This window comes from Capra hircus, chromosome 19 (assembly GCF_001704415.2).
Source record: "Capra hircus breed San Clemente chromosome 19, ASM170441v1, whole genome shotgun sequence".
NCBI classification, from domain to species: Eukaryota; Metazoa; Chordata; class Mammalia; order Artiodactyla; family Bovidae; genus Capra; species Capra hircus.
This window is the reverse complement of record NC_030826.1, coordinates 43280904-43294550: the sequence shown is the minus strand read 5'-3', so window position 1 is coordinate 43294550 and position 13647 is coordinate 43280904. Positions and strand designations below refer to the sequence as shown.

Genomic DNA, 13647 nt, shown 5'->3' with positions numbered 1-13647 from the left:
ATGCCATCCAACCACCTTATCCTCTGTTGTCCCCTTCTCCTCCTGCCTTCAGTCTTTCCCAGCATCAGGGTCTTTTCCAATGAGTCAGTTCTTCTCATCAGGTGTCCAAAGTATTGGAGTTTCAGCATCAGCATCAATCCTTCCAATGAATATTCAGGACTGATTCCCTTTAGGATTGACTACTCAGCAATAAAGAGGGCCAGACTGTTGATACATGCAACAGCTCAGATGAGTCTCTAGGGAATGAGGCTCAGTGGAAAAATCCAGTCCTAAAAGGTTACATCCTGACTGATTCCATTTATATACCTGAAATGACAAAACTGTAGAAATGGGGAATAGATTCGTGGTGCCATAGGGTTAGAAGTGAAGGAGGAGGGCATGATTATAAAAGGGCATCTTTGTAGTCAGAGTTGTTCTTTGTCTTCACCATAATGGTTGTTACTTAAATCAATACATGATAAAGTTGCATAGAACTAACACACACACATATAAGTAAAACTGGGGAAATCTGAATAAGACTGGTAAACTGTATCAATGTCATTATCCTGGCTTTTGCAAGATGTTATCATCAAGAGAAAATGGGCGGAGGGAACAGGAAATTTTCTCTATATTCTTACAAGTGCATGTGAATTTACCATGACTCCAAAATAAAAAGTTTAACTCAATATATGACTTTGTCCAAGGATGTTCATAGCATCCCTGCTGAGGATAGAGGAACATCGGAAATAACCTAAACTACCAACAACAGAAGTCAGCTAAAACCCTGAGGGTTTAACTCTGGGGAGTAATGTCTAGCTCTGAACAATGACAGGTCTGTGGACTGAATAAATATAAAACTGAATCAGTGTTCAGTGAAAAAGCAGATGGCCTCACAGCAGGTTCTTGCTGAGCCATTCTGTGAAAAGCATGGCTATACCTTGGCAGAGAGTAATTCAAAAGAATGGAGCTAATTTACAGGTTCAAGTCCACTGGATCCCTCTTCTCTTCCTTCTCCTCCTTCTCTCTCCCTCTCACTCTCTCTAAAACATTACTTCTGTTTCAAATGATGAAATCCCGAGCCTCGCCATCCTCTGATCTCTGGCTCCTCCTTCCGTCTCCAGCAGATGGCAGAAGTGTTACAAGGATGGTCCCCTCGGTCTCCGTTTCCTAGGAATGAGCTGCAGACCCCAACAGCAGGTGGGGCTCCAGCATCAAGTCCCTCCAGTTCAAGGAATCCAGACATCAGAAATGCCCTCTCAGAACTCCAGGGCAAGAAGTCTAGCCACAATAGGGTTAACGGTCCACATTCCAGAGTCAGGGAAAAGGAGGCTGGAAGGTCACAGACAAGGGGAGAGGGTTCGAAGGGCCCCCTTCTCACAACACGGCCAGCTCTGTTGGGAGAGATAGATCACCCGCAACAATGGCCACAGCTGTTTTCGTCTGCCCTGAAGGAAACTGACTTAGGAAGCAGGTATCAGAGGGGGCCCTTCCTGCAGGGGCTTCTGTCTGGCTTGTAAAACTGTCAGACCAGCTGCATTTATGTGTCGAGTGATGGATGATGGAAAGGAGGGACAGACGGCCGCAGATGGACACAGTGACTTACAAGTCGAGGCAGGTGGCAGAGTGTGGGGTGTGCAGGTGGGGTGTGCTGATTCATTGCCCAGTGAAAATACCAAATACCACAGTCCACTTCCCAGCCTCCTTCGAGGCCTGGAGCGAGTGTGCCTCCTCAAACAATCCGTCTGCCACGAACGCTTCCGCGGGTGCACCTTTCTTTTCCTGCACCTCAGGTGTGAATCTTCCTCCCCCTCCCTGGGCCCTCTTTCTTTCCCAGGGTGTGTGTGTGTGCTCAATCGCTCAGTCATGTCCAACTCTTTGCAACGTTATGGACTGTAGCCTGCCAGGCTCCTCTGTCCATGGGACTCTCCAGGCAAGAATACTGGAGTGGGTTGCCATACCTTCCTCCAGGGGATCTTCCCAACCCAGAGATCGAACCCAGGTCACCAGCATTGCGGGCAGATTCTTTACTATCTGAGCCACCAGGGAAAGGTAGCAATTCCTTCTGAGCTCTCTGTGGCTAGCTGGACCTGGTACTGCTTCACCGAATGCATCCATCCCATGCTCTGCACCAATAAGGTTTTCCACACAGGACTCAAAGCGGGTTTTGAAAAATGTAATGGTCTGGGAAACAAGAAAAAAAAATGTCAGCACTAAAAATGCTGGCTTCCACTTTTGCTAAGAAAAGGGATTTTGTGCTCTCCACTTCTACCCACAGCGTGGCCCGGGAAATAACTGCCTTTGGCACATCAGCCTGCCAAGAAGTGCCTGTCACCAAGCACAAGATCTCCAGGGAGCCTGAGCCGAGGTTTCCTCCTTGTCTCCATCACCAGAGCCTGTTGACCTCTCACCCTGGCCTGGAAACCAGAATCCCTGCCCCCTCGGAAGTAGAAGCCCCTGCTGTGACCCTCCAGATTTCCCTCTTGCCTTCCAGAGGGATGATGACAAGAGGGGCCTTCTTGGTCAGGATAATTGATGCTGAGCCACATGTAGACCGATGAGAGTTCTTAAAAAGCTGCCTTCTGCCTCTGCCTGGGTCCGTGGGGGCCAATAGACACCACCGTTTTATTTTGGTGGGGTGACAAATGAACTTGGCCTGAGAGATGGGATCAGCAGGGCTAAGACCTGCAGAGGACTCAGAGCCGTAGTTTGCTTCATTAAGCTAGTGCCGAGTTTGTTTTGAGAAAGCCCGAGGGGCCCAGGGAGGTAGAGATGAGGAGCTGGAGCTCGTTTTGATATCCGAAAACTGCAGCCGCCTGCACGTGGGAGGCGCTGAGAGCAGGCTTGCCTCACACGCCCCCCTCACCATTGGTCACCTGGGAGCACCAGCAGCAATTTGGGAGATTTCTGAGCTCAAGGAGGAGTCTTTGGGGAGGGCTTGCCTGGAGCACACCCCGTTCCCTCCTCCTGGGCTGAGGGAAGCATGGGACCAGCCCTGCCCCAGCCTGTCCTCATTGGCTGGCATGAGGCAGAGGGGGCTTTAAAAAGGCAAACGTGTCCAGGCTGGGGACTGGAGCCTGTGCTACTAGGAAGGCCGAGTGCCCTCCTCCAGCTGGCACTATGCAGCTCTCTCTTGCCCTGTGTCTCGTCTGCCTGCTGGTGCATGCAGCCTTCCGCGTGGTGGAGGGCCAGGGGTGGCAGGCCTTCAAGAATGATGCCACGGAAATCATCCCTGAGCTGGGCGAGTACCCCGAGCCTCTGCCAGAGCAGAACAACAAGACCATGAACCGGGCGGAGAACGGAGGGAGACCTCCCCACCACCCCTTTGAGACCAAAGGTATGTGACGCAGGAGAGTATTTTTAGCATAAGGGTCCTGGGAAGGTTCTTTTTGGGACTGTTACCAGCACCAGTGGACAGACAACTTTGCCAGGAGGCCAGGGAAAGATGCCGTGTCAGCTGTATCCTTAGAACTCAAGTGCGAGGGCATGGGGCTGACAGGGTCCTGGGGGTGAAAGCCCAGAGCAGGAGGGAGGCTGCGGCGGTGGGTGCAGCACTGGGACAGGCTCAGGGGCTCAGAAAGGAGATTTCAAAGAATCCCCTCCTGAGAAGAGAGGAGTAGGGTCCAACTGCTAACCCCACTGGGGAGGGGACAAGGCAAGGGAGCTTCGCGTCTGTGAGCACCCGCTAGATGCAGTCGCTACATGGACTATGCCCGGACCGTACCCCAGGGAACTCCCAAGGTCCTCCTCCCAAGGAGGCTTCAGAGATGAAGTGGCTTGTTAAGCCAGCTGAGATTTGAAGCCAGTTTGATCCAATTACAAGACAGCGCTGGAAGGGGACTACATAGGGGATGTCGGAGGCCAAAAGTCACAACGAATCCTGGCAAAGCAGTGAGAAAGGGATGCCAGAGGGGCACCCCTTCAGCCCCCACCACCCATGATCTACCCAGTGAGCTGGCCCTTGAAGGAATGGGCGCTGCAGCTACCTGATTGGGGGCCCTGGAGGGGAAGCAGCATCCTTGGGGCCGGGCGTGGACACAGGTGGCACCCTCTGTCCTGAGTCCCCACCCTAGACCTAGCCTTGCCTCCTTCCTGGGAGGGAGCCTGACCCTAGTGAAAGGGCAGAGACCCCACCTGGGTCCCTGGCTGGGTCTGCACAGAGAAGCCTGAGGGGCAGCATGCACAGCTGGCTCTGCAGATGGCAGGAATGGCTGGGGGCGGGGGGCCGGAATGATGCTTCAGAGGAAGGCCCTCTGGCCGCAGTCCAGGTGGGAGAGGAGTCCACAGCCCTGGCCCTGGGATCCCATCCTGCCCTGCCTCCCAACCAGCTGGGAATGGGGGCTCTGCAGAGAGCACGCCAGAGGAGCCGTGCCTCTCCCCTGCTCCTGCCCAGGGAAGATCAAGTAAACTCAAGAGATGGGCTGTAAAGAACCCAAGACGTCCACCTCTCTGGGTTCCCATGAATGCCACAGGCGCAGAGGAAGCCACGTGCTCCGGAGTCACCCTGTGCAGAGGAAGCACCTGACCTAGGGGTACTATTCTTGGAAAGCCCCAAGCCTCCTTCCCTGGGCAAACATGCCACCCCCACACACCACCCCTGCGGGCCTAGGAGCAGGGGCAAGGGTGCCAAACCAGACCAGAAACAAAAGGCCAGCTGGGGGAGGAAGGCAACCCCCCACACCCCCTGCTGCTGTGCTTATTCTACAAGGTAGGGGCGTGGGGGGCTGGCCTTGTCTGTCTCCTCTCTGGTTTTGGTCATAGGACTATTTTTCATCCCTTTGTGTCACATTGAAACTGTCCCTATGAGACCCTTGGGGATGGACAGGTGCTCACATGAGGACTAGCTGTTTAAAAAAGCTCCTACCAGTCTAAGTCCATAGTAGGAGACATGATCAAGGTGTCTTCAGGCATCAAGCCAGACCTTAGAGCCCAATCTTCCCCCGCCCAGGGAGCAGGTCTATGCCACCATTGGGTGTCCACAGAATAGCACAGAAGAGATGCGCCCAGCGCCCAGCACAGTGCCGGGTACACACCAGGTACTTAATAAGTGTTTGTGGCAACTGAAGCTTTAGGTTTTCAGTCAGATCTTAGCCCCCTGATAGGGAAGGAACAGTAGTAAAAGTTGTAAAAGGCAGCCCTTTGGCCCCCCTCACTCCTCCACTCAACATCCCATGGTGCCCAGGCACACAACTTCCACTTTGCGGGAGCCTGGAGGTGCAGGGGCCTCAGAGGCGCAGAGTCAGGAGACCAGCTCTGCCTTTCCGGAAGGAGCTTTTCCTTCTCCGGGCCTCAGTGATAATGAGGGGGTTGGAGGTGCTGCCATCGGCTCCTTTCAAGTCGAAGGACTTCAGTCTCCTCTCCACCTCTCCTTCCATCCCTCTCCTCCTCAGTAGCTGCTCTGATTTATTACCGTCAATTAACCCCTACTCCTTTCTCCATCCCCTCTGCACCCTGTCACTCCTCCCAACCAGCTAGAAAAGGAATTTGGGAGAAGTCAGAGCCATTCAGAAGGTGTGGCTAATAACTACCCTGCTGAGGCCAGGGGCCCTGTGGGACAGATGTGACTTAAGTCTGGCGAAGAGGACCCCCTTGGAGAGGAATGATAACTGTAATAGCACCAACACTTCCAGCTCTTACTATGTTCCAAGCAGCATCCCCTGAATTACATATGTAAAGGATTGGCTCACTGAATCTTCAAGACAACCCATTTTACAGATAGGAAGCACACAGAGGTTAAGCAAGTTGTCCAAGGTCACACAGTCATGGAACTGATATTCGAACCAAAGCAGTCACTTGGCTCCAAAGTTTTAGAGCGAGAAGGTGGACCAGTGATCTTTCCACCAGCTCCAGAGTATCTGGGCCCTTCCCATAATAGACCCCCAGGGGCAAAAGCGTCTGGGGAGAGGCAGGTCTGGGGCGGGCAGGGGTGGTTTGGGGGGAGCCGGGCCGGGTGGCCGTCCTCACGCGCGCCTCTCTCCGCAGACGCCTCCGAGTACAGCTGCCGGGAGCTGCACTTCACCCGCTACGTGACCGACGGGCCGTGCCGCAGCGCCAAGCCGGTCACCGAGCTGGTGTGCTCCGGCCAGTGCGGCCCGGCGCGCCTGCTTCCCAACGCCATCGGCCGTGGCAAGTGGTGGCGCCCGAGCGGGCCCGACTTCCGCTGCATCCCCGACCGCTACCGCGCGCAGCGGGTGCAGCTGTTGTGTCCCGGCGGTGCGGCGCCGCGCGCACGCAAGGTGCGCCTGGTAGCCTCGTGCAAGTGCAAGCGCCTCACTCGTTTCCACAACCAGTCCGAGCTCAAGGACTTCGGGCCCGAGGCCGCGCGGCCGCAAACGGGCCGGAAGCTGCGGCCCCGCGCCCGGAGCACCAAAGCCAACCGGGGCGAGCTGGAGAACGCCTATTAGAGCTGGCCCGCCGCCCCATGGGCGGCCCCCAACCCGGGCGCCCCAGGTTTCCGCCCCCTGCGCGCGGTTTGATCGGTTGGGTTTAATTTTTAATACCTGCAACCCGGGGCCGGGGCGGGGTGCTGAGACCTTCCCGGCTGCAGGCCTTGTGGATCCCGGGGTCAGCAACCATCCCACCTCCCGCCCGTGCCGAGGGGGTCCCGGGGGCAGGCGAGGGCGCTGAGAGTCACAGACACTGAGCCACGCAGACCCGCCCCGCCGGGGCCGCCTACTTTTGATGGTCCCACTTGAGAGGAGGCGGAAAAGGAAGCATTTCATTGCCCTGGAGTTTTAAGGGAGCAGTGGAGGGAAGCCCAGGAACTGGTTAAGAGCGTTCGATACGATTCCCCCTTCCCCACCTCTCTGCCAGGCAGAAGAGCCTTGAGTGCCTTGTTGTGCCCAGAACACAAGACTGGGTCCCTAAATGGGGTTTCTAGTCCTGCCCCTGCCCCCAGCGTGCCAGGTGATCTCGGATATTACGCTCTTGTCTTCCTGGACTTCGAGTTCCTCTTTGTAAAATGGAAGTGGGGGTGGGATAAGCATCTGGAGCGATCTGCTGTCACGTGATTCCATGGACTCGGGTGCCCTTTGAATGGGCAGAGGAGAGTTTGGATTGAATCATTGATGGGGTCACTTCCAGAATTCGGAGTTGTAATCCTCTGATCTGACAGCCAAAGATGAAAAAAGGAAAAGAGTCTATTTATGGCTGACAGACTCGTGGGAGAAGCTGTGGTGTATCCCAGCCTGGGATCCCAGATGTTTCGCTACCTCCACTTTCCATCACAAAGGACACAGAAATAGCATCATCCATTGGAACAGAGAGGAAGGTCCCAAGGGTGGTGGGAGGCACAGAGATTACTCTCTGTACTCAAAGAGCACCACGGCCACCCCCCCAACCCATACCCATCAAGGCCATATTTTATTTAAGATCACCTTCTGTAGAGAAGCCCAAGGTCACAGCACACTGGGCTTGTGGCCCAAGGAAGCAGACACCATTGGTTCAGAGACCAGAGGGCCCCTTTCAAGACCCTCCTCCTGCCTACCACTCAAGGAAACATTTCTGTTTGGAAAAGAGCTTCTTATTGCTGTTATGTGTGATGGCATAGCTTACATTAAAATAATATTATTGGGGAAAAAATTACAAGTGCTGTATATATGCTGAGAAACCGCAAAGCTTAATAGCTGCCATCCAAAAATCTTTTGGAAAATCATTTCCAGGCACCACTTACTTTCTATGCAGTTTTTAATTGCTTAAAAAAAATTTTTTTTTTAAACGGAAGCACATGCCGCGTGAAAGCCTGCCCAGCTGGTTGTTTCTGCAGTCTTTTCAAGTGGAATTTGTCCACAAGAATGAAAGTAGCAGTTTTTGTTTTTTTTTTCCTAAAAAGTTAAGTTACATATTTATTTTCTCACTTAAGTTATTTATGCAAAAGTTTTTCTTGTAGAGAATGACAACGTTAATATTGCTTTATGAAATACCAGTCTGTTCTTTCAGAATCCAGAAGCATTGTTAATAAAAACAACGAATTGTTGCGGAGAGGATGTGGTCTTGTTTTGTCAACCACATGTGGTCATTTCTGTCAACGTTAACATTCTTCTCCTGGTCACTAGAGCTCAAACCTGGGAGGCGCCTTTGACAGTGTTATGGCGGCCCTTGTGGCAATTACATCCTTCCTTTGAAAGGTCACGTTCATCTCTTCCTTTCCAAACCTAGACTTCATCCCTTTACCTCGGCCATTGTATTAACCTCAGCCTAGTCTCCCTTCCGCACAGCCTGGCCCCCACACTGTCTTCCAAAAACACTGTTCTCCTCATGTCATACCTCTGTTCAAAAACTCCTCGGGACTTCCCTGGTGGTCCAGTGGTTAAGACTTCTGCTCCCAATGCAAGGTAACTGGGTTCAGTCCCTGGTCAGGGAACTAGATCCCACATGCTACAACTTAGAGTTCGCATTCCATAACGAAAGATCCCAAGTGACACATTGAAGATCAAAGATCCCACGTGCCGCAACTAAGACCTAGTGCAGCCAAATAAATAAAAACATTTTAAATCCTTCAACAGCTCCTCCTATCCAGGATCAAGTTCAGGCTTCTCAGTCTGACATGGAAGACTGCTTGATCCCCATCCCCCACTCTCCCAAACTCCCTAATGACTCCCAAGTGGCCCCAGAGTCTACTGCCCTCATTTACCACCCCCCAACGACTCCTGCTCCTTCTTTGGGGTTCATGTTCCTTGTCACCTCTTCCCTGAACCTTCCAGAAATATTCCAACTCCCGCTGATCCCCTCTCCCCAGATGTCCGGCCCCTTTGTCCCTGTTACTGCTTTGACTTTTGATTCTATGTCTTCCATTTAGCATTCCTTCATGGGTCACCTGTCCCACCCAGTCAAGCCATGTTTAGTACCAGAATAGACACAAAGTCAAGTGTCAGGACCAGCTCACAGGAGCTCAGTCAAGCTTTTTCCCAAATGTGAATCTAATGCCTCCGTGATGAAAATGTGAACTCTTCACAGGCAAGGACCGTGACTTGTGCTTTTTTCAAAACTCTTGTCTCACTTCATAGTGCTAGGCGCTAACAGAGGCTCAAGAAATGCTCTCTCTTTGCCATAAGATAACCCTTTGCAAAGGTCTGAATCCAGCCCATCTTGGGGTAACCCCACCCCAAGATCTTCCCTGTGATTTTCCCCCTTAACTCCCAATAAGCCCTCCTAAACCCATTCTCATCATCCGCAAGCCTTTGATAGGTGTCAGTGGATGTTGCTGCCTCCAGGCCCCAAGGAGACCTCAGTGAGACCCTGCAGAGAATCTATGCATCATGAGGAGAGTCCCAGGGCCCAGAACACGAGCTCAGGTAGGAAATGGCTACATCATCCAGCCCCCCAGAGGCGATGTGGCACAGTTGGGTGAGCAATGGGCTCTGGAGCCAGGTTGGTGTTTGAACATGAAGACATGGAGGCACCAAGGGGTTAAATGGTTTGCCCATAGCCAGCCGTAGGCTCAGATCCTTACCCTGACACCCACTCGAGCTGCTCAGAGACTGGTGGTCACGTGGGCAAATAATCAGGTCATACTGTTCTGTACAAAGTGTTACAGGGACCAAGGATGGCAGTAATTTGCTCTGTGGTGGGTGGGAATAAGGGATCAAGCTTAGGGAGGGTTTCAAAGAGGTGGATTAGCAGTTTACCAGGTAGAGAAGGGAGAGAAGGCAATGACACCCCATTCCAGTACTCTTGCCTGGAAAATCCTATGGACGGAGGAGCCTGGTAGGCTGCAGTCCATGGGGTCGCACGCGAAGAGTCGGACATGACTGAGCGACTGAGCGACATCACTTTCACTTTTTACTTTCCTGCATTGAAGAAGGAAGTGGCAACCCACTCCAGTGTTCTTGACTGGAAAATCCCAGGGACAGGGGAGCCTGGTGGGCTGCCGTCTATGGGGTCGCACAGAGTCAGACACGACTGAAGTGACTTAGCAGCAGCAGCAGCAGGTAAAGAAGGGAGCATGGACATTCTAGGCAGAGGGCACGGCCCCAGCCAAGACACTGAGGCTGAAGGTTCATGGGCAGAGGAGACTCAATTCCTTAATGTGTACTGAGTCCTTGTCATGTGCGAGGCAGTGTGGGGGAACAGAGGATTCAAACCAACCCCTTAACCCCGAGTTAACACCTAGGGTCTGCTTCTGGGACCCAAAGATTTAGGAGAGACGACCCAGGCTATAATCCCATTACCACGAGGGGAAAAAAACCCAAAGGCTAAATTGTAGGTCGGGTTAAGGGTTATTTATGGAAAGTTATATTCTACCTACATGGGGTCTGCGAGCCTGGCGCCAATCAGAAACAGAACAGACAACAGGCTCAGTTGGCAGGGCAGTGTTGTGCTGTGGGAGTGTTATGTTCTGGGGGTGCAGCCAGACGTGGGGCTTGTATTAGTAGTCTGAGAGTCGGACAGACAGAGGGACAGAGGGAAATATTAATAGGTTTCTCTGTCTCTGTCTCTCAGACACATACATTTCTTGCTCTACCTATATCACAAGCACAGACCAGACCATCTTTGCACAAGGAGGTAGAGCAGAAGAAACTCAAAGAAGTCACAGGAAACCGTTTTCCTTGAAGCAGGCAGGACTTGGGCAGCTGGGGAAGGTGGAGAACCTGCAAAAGCCACCTGCATGTGAGCTGAGCTCCCAGACGTGGCAGCTGGAGGCTGGTGCTGTAACCCATACCCCTCCTACCTGATCCCAGACTCAGGCTTGCCCTAGTCCCTGATCACTGAGCTCTGAGGCCTGTAGTCCTTCCTGCTCACCCCTCTCCCTTCCTGGAGCGCATCCTCTGTGTTCTCCCTCATCCAAGGGCAGGCGGAGGGTGTCAGATCTGGCAGCTTTGACCAGTAGCCGAAGTGCCTTTAGCGGCCAGAGGGGCAGAAGGCAGGGGGACTGTTGCTCTTAATGCAATCATGTGCCTGGTTTGTCCAGGATACCTATGGGCTTAATGTAATTATTAATAGCTCCCCCTTTTAGTCTCAAAAATGTCCTGATTTGGACAATAAACTATCTGGCTCCCCTGCTATTAAGAGACACAACTTTCTGTGGAGTGGCTGGGGCTACCCATTTCTAAATGCTGGTCCTCTGCCTGGGCTGCTCCCCAGGGCACCCCCAGTACCCAGCATGCAGTAGGTGCCTCATATGCATCATGGTTGCATAGTCGTTGTTCAGTTTCTATAGGATTTCTTTCCTCATGAGATCAGGTGGGCTTCCCGGGTGGTGCTAGTGGTAAAGAATCTGTCTGCCAATGCAAGAGACCTAAGAGCATGCGGATTTGATCCCTGGGTCTGGAAGATCCCCTGGAGGTGCCAGGAGCCAGTGTGAGGAACTCCACCCATGGCAAAGGTCATGAGGAAGGAGGCTCGGCATTACGCAAAGGTGAGATCGAGCCTCAGGAAACCCCCTGTTCCCGAGCATCTACCCCCAAAACCAGAGTCTGTTTTATGCTCTCACCTATACCTCTGACTTTATGGGGGGCTCTCCCCCATCACCATTTCTCTCAGAGAAGGAGTTAACTTGCAGCTCCAGTTAATAAAAATTCTTGGGCGTGACAAGAGTGTTTCAACTTACAAACTCCTCTGAAGGTTCTCTAGCCTGCCTGCGTGGGTTCGTCTGGCCACATGTGATTGTTTACAGCCTCCCAACCATGATAGGCACGAGATGCTTTAAAACTTTCTAAATACAGACTCTTTTGAGAAGTTAGAAAATTATTAGTATAATATAGTAGATTGATTAGAAATTATATTGGTGAAGGGTTTTTCATTTGTTGAGCCAGTATTTGCTGCTAAATCTCCATATTCCCTGCCCTTATAATGAATATAACTAGCGGTCCTCATACAATGGCTCAGACGGTAAAGCGTCTATCTACAATGCGGGAGACCCGGGTTCGATCCCTGGGTTGGGAAGATCCCCTGGAGAAGGAAATGGCAATCCACTCCAGGACTATTGCCTGGAAAATCCCATGAATAGAGGAGCCTGGTAGGATACAGTCCATGGGGTCGCAAAGAGTCGGACACGACTGAGCGGCTTCACTTCACTTCAGCATATAGGAAAAATAAGTATTAACCTTTAAGATTAATCATGTTAAACCTTAGGCTAAGTAAATTCTTTTCTTGATTGTAACCCACTACACCCTCACCCTATAGGAATGCAACTTTATTTGGAGGGTGGTGCTTGGTTTAAGAAAAAAATCACCCCTGGAAAAAATAAGTTTTCTGGTTGACTGACCGTTATCAGAAAGGGCCATAAAATGTCAGCAGACCTCATGGCCAGAAGATGATGTAAAACCCCTAAGACCTTTGTATAATTTTATATGAAGCACCTGATTGTGACAAGGGTCAGATCTGCTGACCCCCACGTGACTCTGTATTCATCCCTATGTATAACAAAAAGTATATAAGCAAACCTGAAAAATAAAAAAATGGGATCAGTTTCTGGAAAGACTGATTCCCCCGTGTCATTTCTTTCTTGCTCCCCGTTTTTCTGGCTGAATTCCCATCTGGAGCGTGGGTGCCCACCATGTATACTTACTTGCCCTGGCTTTTAAGTTCTACGCGAGAAGGAGCCCAAGGAGGGGCACCTTCCGATATTCAAGTGGCGCTGGTGGCCCAGCGTAGATGGTGCAAATTCCTTGTCTTGGAATTTTATTGGTATCCCACGTAAACCAAGTTATTCAGCCCCTTTTTCTCCTCTAATATTTCCTACTACACTATCTGTTTCTAATCTCTCTCTATATCTGTAATTAAATAAGTTTTTTCCTAGGACGCCTACTCTGTCTCCCCTTGGAATTACCCTGGATCCACCGGGGCTGGACCCTGGCATGGAGGAGGGCATGGCAACCCACTCCAGTATTTTTTTTTTAATTGAAGGATAATTGCTTTACAGAATTTTGTTGTTTTCTGTTAAATCTCAACATGAATCAGCCATAAGTATATATATGTATATATATCCCCTCCCTTTTGAACCTCCCTCCCATCTCCCTCCTCATCCCACCCCTCTAGGCTGACACAGAGCCATTGTTTGAGTTTCCTGAGACATACAGCAAATTCCCGTTGGCTATCTTTTTTGCATACTGTAACGTAAGTTTCCATGTTACTCTCTCCATATCTCACCCTTTCTTCCCCTCTCCCCATGTCCATAAGTCTATTCTCTATGTCTGTTTCTCCATTGCTGCCCTGCAAATAAATTCTTCAGTACCATTTTTCTAGATTCTGTATATATGCATTAGTATACGATATTTATCTTTCTCTTTCTGACTTACTTCATTCTGTATAATAGGTTCTATGTTTATCCACCTCATTAGAACTGACTCAAATGCACTCTTTTTTATGGTTGAGTAATATTCCATTGTGTATATGTACCACAACTTCTGTATCCATTCATCTGTCGATGGACATCTAGGTTGCTTCCATATTCTGGGTATTGTAACCAGTGTTGCAACGAACAATGGGATACAATCTTGGTTTCCTCAGGGTATATGCCTAGGAGTGGGATTGCTGGGTTGTATGGTGGTTTTATTCCTAGTTTTTTTAAGGAATTTCCATACTGTCTTCCATAGTCTTCCACTTCAGTATTCTTGCCTGGAGAATCCCTATGGACAGGAGCCTGGTGGGCTAAAGTCTATAGAGTAACAAAGAGTCAGGCACGACTGAGCGACTTACACACATGCACGATGGGGTGGATGGAATGGACTG

The 13647-nt window shown here is 51.0% G+C and overlaps 1 protein-coding gene across 1 annotated transcript; it reads left to right on the top strand.

Moving 5' to 3' along the window:
- Positions 3066–7956, top strand: SOST (sclerostin). The gene is made up of 2 exons (XM_018065180.1): positions 3066–3313; positions 5959–7956. Exons 1-2 carry the CDS (start codon positions 3097–3099, stop codon positions 6378–6380), a joined length of 639 nt encoding a protein of 212 aa, XP_017920669.1. The 5' UTR covers positions 3066–3096; the 3' UTR covers positions 6381–7956.

Excerpts from the sequence above, each read along its gene's own strand:
- SOST (XM_018065180.1), top strand. The coding sequence starts at position 3,097 with ATGCAGCTCTCTCTTGCCCTGTGTCTCGTCTGCCTGCTGGTGCATGCA. Across the intron at positions 3,314-5,958 it reads CCACCCCTTTGAGACCAAAG|ACGCCTCCGAGTACAGCTGC; the intron begins GTATGTGACGCA and ends CTCTCTCCGCAG.